Below are 6,491 nucleotides of genomic sequence, written 5' to 3' on the forward strand. Positions count from 1 at the left end.
GATCGTGGATACAAACGGCTGAAAGGAGTTTCCTCCGTAGGGTGTCTGGGCTCAGCCTTAGAGATAGGGTGAGGAGCTCAGACATCCGGAGGGAGCTCGGAGTAGAGCCGCTGCTCCTTCGTATCGAAAGGAGCCAGTGGAGGTGGTTCGGGCATCTGATCAGGATGCCCCCTGGGCTCCTTCCTTTGGAGGATTTCCAGGCACGTCCAACTGGGAGGAAACCCCGGGGTAGATCCAGAACTCGCTGGAGGGACTACATGTCCAATCTGGCCTGGGAACACCTTAGGATCCTCCAGGAGGAGCTGGAGGGTGTTGCTGGGGAGAGGGAGGTCTGGAGTGGCCTACTTAGCTTGCTGCCACCACGACCCGACCCCGGAGAAGTGGCTGATGATGAGATGAGTGAACGAGTGAATGAATGAATGAATGAATGAATGAATAATCAGACAAGCAACAAGGCTGAACAAACGCCTGATTTGTTCGGTCCCAGTCGTGTCTCCCCGCCTGCCGCCCAGTGGCTGCTGGGAAAGGCTCCGGCATCCCCGCCACCCTGAGAGCAGGATGAGCGGTTTGGATGACGGATGGATTTTCCTCCTAATTTGGAAACGCCGGTGAGGCGCCGCTTAAAATAAACCACAAGTCCTCCAGCGCGCACGACCGCATGGGTCGCATGCCCTCTCATGGCGTGTTCCCGCCAAACGCGAAGCGAATTTCCGCCGGGCTTCGCAGAGCGCGAGTGGCGGGATCATTTGGTTTTATTCGCGTCACTCGCGCGAGTTTGGCCGCAGGATGGAGGACGCGAACCCGCGAATCCTCTTCCGGAAAAGAGGAGAAGACATTGAGAACCGTTGAGACTCAGCGCTGATAGGCTCTCGCGACACAGCGTCACGCGAATTTATCGAAGCGAAATTCGCGTCTTTGCATCGACTTTATGTCTAATCTCATCTTTTTATCTTTTTATGTCTAATCTCATCTTTTTATGTTTTCATGTGGAATCTCATCGCGCGAAAAAGTTGCTTCGCGTTTGGCGTGAACACACCATAAGACGACCCACAGGAGCATTTCCTAAATTAGCGCCCCTACCGGCGGCAGGAGATATGCCACAGATACTTTTCTCCTCTGTGCATTGTGGGTTTTTATCTACTTGTTGACATCCTTTTTACAACGCCTCATAGACAGGCTGATGAAGGTAGGTCGTCAGTAAATACTGATAAAAACAACGTGAGAACAATAGAATATGTAGTCAGTGCGTTTTTGTGTTGTTTCGCCGTCTAGTAGGGTAACTAAGATTGCTATTGGCAGCACGACCGCTAGAGGTCGCTCAACTTTAAAACGTAACTGTAGGCCGTAATAAGCTGCTTGTGCAAACGACCTGTGGGGTCGTTTTTTGGTGGAGGACAGTTTCGTCATTTTAGAAAGAGGAAAAGGGGAAACATCAGTTTGCCATCCTTCACCGTTACTGACATTATGGTAACACCTCTTCCTCACTCCCGTTAGTTTCACGTCACCACTCAGTATTTACCTCGCGGTTATGTACAGGACTTCATCATGAAGATGGATGCTTTTGCAAACTATTGAGACAAAACCACTTCCAGCCGGCTGCTCTCGGACACAGCACGGTGCAGGAGCGGGTTTCCGCCTCTCTGAAAGCTTATCAGCTTTACAAGTTGAAAGACGACTTATTTGACCTCAGACTGCCATTATGTGGCTTGAAGGGCGGCGATAAGCAATGTGTTGAGTAACCCAGAAATGGCCACGGAACAATGTTTGCTTTACATTTCTCTCTTTTTCAGTTAAAGCGAGGTGGGGACGGGTTTCCAGTGGGCGTGTTTGACATGCAGTCTTCAACAAGGCAAATAGTTTATAATGCTGGATAAGAGGCGACGCTGCAGAGAAGGTCCACGTGACGTCAACATGCTGACCATAAATGACACCCGTGTGATAAGGCCTCAGTCTGACATTGCACAGGAAGCTATTTAACTGGAAAAAAACAGTCGTGTTGCCGGTATGACTTCCGCTTCCACTGTGGGAAGATGGTGGTGCAGCAGCCTCACCCAGTACCGTCCATGCAGTGTCTTTGTCCACGTCTGCGTCCAAGTTTGCGTCTTCGTTTGATGGCTGGGAGAGCTGACGCTGGATCGGTTGGGGGAGCCTGGTCTGTTGAGTCCGGTGGGCCCAGGGACCACGGCCCTGCCTGGAGATGTGCCCGAAGAGGAAACACCGAGGGTGGTCTGACAGGATATGGAAGCGAGGCAGGCTAAGCTAGCTGCTAGCCCATGCAGACCTACGATTTCGGTAACACCGAGGGCGGTCTGACAGGACATGGAAGCGAGGCAGGCTAAGCTAGCTGCTAGCCCATGCAGACCTACGATTCCGGTAACACCGAGGGCGGTCTGACAGGACATGGAGGCGAGGCAGGCTAAAGTAGCTGCTAGCCCATGCAGACCTACGATTCCGGTAACACCGAGGGCAGTCTGACAGGACATGGAAGCGAGGCAGGCTAAGCTAGCTGCTAGCCCATGCAGACCTACGATTCCGGTAACACCGAGGGCGGTCTGACAGGACATGGAAGCGAGGCAGGCTAAGCTAGCTGCTAGCCCATGCAGACCTACGATTCCGGTAACACCGAGGGCGGTCTGACAGGACATGGAAGCGAGGCAGGCTAAGCTAGCTGCTAGCCCATGCAGACCTATGATTCCGGTAACACCGAGGGCGGTCTGACAGGACATGGAAGCGAGGCAGGCTAAGTTAGCTGCTAGCCCATGCAGACCTACGATTTCGGTAACACCGAGGGCGGTCTGGCGGCGGCCTCACCGAGCGTTGACTGTGTTTTCGGTGTCGTCGTGTGGAGTGCGGGGAGGTGTGTCGAAGGTGTCTGGCTGGGAGAGCTGGCATTGGCTCGGTTGGGGGAGCCTGGTCTGTTGCGTCCGGTGGGCCCAGGGACCACGGCCCTGCCTGGAGATGTGCCCGAAGAGGAAACACCGAGGGCGGTGTGACAGGACGCAGAGGCGGGGCAGGCAAAGCTAACTGTCCGTGCAGACCGGCAGTTCCTACAGCCGTCTTGGACAGCGGAATTCTTTTTTGATTTTTATGTGGATATGTGGGATACATGCGTTTTTGCAGTTTCTATTCTGTAGTTTGGAGATGTGTGTTCTTGTAGTTTGTTTTTGTCTTTGTGTTGCACGGCTGTGGGCTGGGGGAAACGACGTTTCGTTTCGTTCCTGGGGCGCAGGTGCATGGAATGAAATGACAAATAAATATCCCCGAGTCCTGATATTGGACAGTGCGTTAGCTATAAACAACCCAGAAATCATCATCCTGCATCCTACTGATGATGAACAGCAGCCGCCTCCGTAAGACCGGCGCCAGCGAGCTCGGACTCCAATCTGTGTTTTGGTGTCATCCAGACCTTCACGCCTAAAGAGAGCCTGACGCAGGAGTTCAGTCAGGCACAAAAGAAGCAAATTTACTCTTATCCCCGCGAAAATCATCATCGGAAGTGTCACGGCGATCTTTTCCCGCGTTCATTATTCGTTCTCCGTGAAGATGTTCATTACTGTGACATTTCAGGCTGAGCAGCAGAACAAGCTCCTCTCCTCTCTGCTGCTGTGGGTGATAGTAGGGACAATTCCCGATGCACATCATTGCGTATGACATCACAGTATATAAATAACACTTGGAAACGGAAACTTGGTGATAGTAGTACCCTTTGATATTGGGGCAGTTAGAATGCTCTGGAGGAGGCTGTTCATTTCACTTTATGCGCGTCCTCTTTTTAAGGTTAGATACACCGATCAGCCAAAACATTAGAACCACCTGAGGCCACTGCCATCAGGGAGGGGTGTACCTGGTCTGCAGTGATGTTTGGGTAGGTGGTACATGTCAAAGTAGCATCCACATGAATGCCGGCACCCAAGTTTCCCAGCAGAACATTCCCAGAGCATCACACCGGCATCCAACGGCTTGCCCTCTTCCCACAGTGCATCCTGGTGCCACCTCTTCCCCAGGTAAACGATGCACACGCACCCGGCCGTCCACATGATGTTAAAGAAAACGTGGTTCTTCAGACCAGGCCACCTTCTTCCACTGCTCCATGGTCCAGTTTTGACGTTCATATGTCCATTGCGGGGGCTTTTGGTGGTGGACAGGGGTCATCATGGGCACTCTGACCGGTCTGCAGCTACACAGCCCCATACACAGCAAGCGGTGATGCACTGTGTTCTGACACCTGTCTATCAGAGCCAGCATTAACTTTTTCAGCAATTTGAGCTACAGTAGCTCCTCTGTGGGGTCGGATCAGACGGGGTAGCCTTCGCTCCCCATGTGCATCAATGTGCCTTGGGTGCGCATGACCCTGTTGCTGGTTCACCAGTGGTCCTTCCTTGGACCACTTTTGGTAGGTACTGACCACTGCATACCGGGAAAGCCCCACAAGACCTGTCGTTTTGCAGATGTTGTGACCCAGTCGTCAAGCCGTCACAGTTTGGCCCTTGTCAAAGTCGCTCAGATCCTTACACTTGCCCATTTTTCTTGCTCGAAGAACTGACTGTTCACTTGCTGCCTAATATGGCCCACCCCTTGACAGGTGCCATTGTAACGAGATAAGCAGTGGGTTTTTCCCCTTTTTTGGGGGGGATTTTTTCCCCATTTTTCTCCCCAATTGTACTTGGCCAATTACCCTACTCAGCCAAGCCGTCCCTGTCTCTGCTCCACCCCCTCTGCCGATCCGAGGAGGGCTGCAGACTACCACATGCCTCCTCCGATACGTGTGGAGTCGCCAGCCGCTTCTTTTCACCTGACAGTGAGGCGTTTCACCAGGGGGGCGTAGCGCGTGGGAGGATCACGCTATTCCCCCCAGTTCCCCCTCCCCCACAAACAGGCGCCGCGACCGACGAGAGGAGGCGCTAGTGTAGCAACCAGGACACATACCCACATCCGGCTTCCACCCGCCGACACAGCCAATTGTGTCTGTAGGGACGCCTGACCAAGCCGGAGGCAGGACGGGGATTTGAACCAGCGATACTCGTGTTGGGTTGGTAGGCAATGGAACAGACCGCCATGCTACCTGGACTTCCCCGATAATGGGTGGTTTTAATGTTTTGGCTGATCGGTGTATGCTGCCATACGTTTGGGCGTTTTCAAAGCTGCTCGAGCTGCGCTGACGGCAGCCTTACGACGCCGGGACCCAAGTGACTTTAGTGCCAGCACAACTTTCTGGAGACGGAGACGCCGCACTGTACGTCCTGGTACTGTAATTCCCACTTTGAGCTGTCATTTGTCACTGTCACTGCTGTGGCAACGGGCAAGGCAGCAGAGGTTCGGGGGTAGGGGTGGCAGGGGAGAAGGACGTCCCTTTTTGAAGGGCGCTTTGGTGCATATTGCCCTCATCCACCCACCTTTCTTCCCTCGTGGGACTCTCTTTGTTTTTAAACCTTCAGGGCAAAATGCCATTGTTTGAGTTTAGGTCCCATAAAGCCTGTACCAGTCCAACTTGTTTGCTTGTTTGTGTTGGAGAGAGAGAGAGAGGATCGCTTGTGTCAGTTGGGGGAAGGGAGAGAGTTTGAGAGAGAGAGAGCGAGACAGATGGAGGGATGATTTAGACGCAACAACAGTGCTAGGATGCTCATGGCCAGGTGTTTTTGTTGGCTCCGCCGGATCGAATAGTTCTGCCGAGGCCCGAGCCGACCGCAGGTCCACACCCAGCTGAGGAGGCCGCTTCCTTTTCAACGCCTTTACGCTTCTTCTCCGATGACCGCCGACGGCACTTCTGGACTCAGACTGAAAACCCCTTTGACCTTAAAATACTTGTTGGGAGTCGGAAAGTAGGGCTGTGGTGCGTGCATGTGTGCGAGATGGAATCAGACTTACCTCATCCACCGTCAGTGGCATACATATTCTGTATTCCTTCATCAACATGTTGGTCTTAGGGCGTGCACCGATGTGGCCTGCTCTGCTCTGGGTCTTAGGTCTCAGGTCTGTCTGTGTGTGTTTGTCCTACCTCGGCTGTGCAGGCTGCACAACAGACATGTTCGGGCAAGCTTGTACCTACTTCTGCCAGAGTGCAGGGACGTCCCTCTTCCCCCTCTCTTTTCCCTCTCTGTCTGTCTCTCTCCCTCCCTGTTTTGCTGATGTCAGTAGTCCACGGGGTCGGGTCCAGTCCAACCTGTCAATGTGTATATGCTGTTTTCTAACTTTCCACCCCCCCCCCTCTCCCTCCCCCCACTCCCTCTTAAATGCACCTTTCTCTCAATTAACCTCCCGGACGGCTCGGTTAACTCTCAGCCGTCGTCTCTCCCTCCTCTGGCTCTGCTTTCTGCTTTTGGCTCCCCCTCCTTTATTTGCGGCGGCTGTTCGCTTGTTCTGCTTTGCTTGTTATAAACTCCGGCGATCAGCGGCGAGTTAATACCGAAAGCTACACCTGAGCCTCGCCCTTCGTACCCTCTCTTTCCCCCCCTCTGTCTCTTTTGTTTTGACTCTCCGTCTCTCTTTCGTTA

The 6,491-nt window shown here is 53.2% G+C and overlaps 1 protein-coding gene across 1 annotated transcript in view; it reads right to left on the reverse strand.

The window, feature by feature from the left end:
- Positions 1-6,072, reverse strand: part of pitpnc1b (phosphatidylinositol transfer protein cytoplasmic 1b) — a 23,127-nt gene extending 17,055 nt beyond the window's left edge. The window contains exon 1 of the mRNA XM_056287121.1: positions 5,866-6,072. Within this exon, the coding sequence (XP_056143096.1) occupies positions 5,866-5,913 (48 nt within the window). The 5' untranslated portion in view covers positions 5,914-6,072. The remainder of the gene's footprint in view (positions 1-5,865) is intronic.
- Between the last annotated feature and the right edge of the window lie 419 nt (positions 6,073-6,491).

The sequence above is a fragment of the Lampris incognitus genome, chromosome 9, assembly GCF_029633865.1.
Source record: "Lampris incognitus isolate fLamInc1 chromosome 9, fLamInc1.hap2, whole genome shotgun sequence".
Classification (NCBI taxonomy): domain Eukaryota; kingdom Metazoa; phylum Chordata; class Actinopteri; order Lampriformes; family Lampridae; genus Lampris; species Lampris incognitus.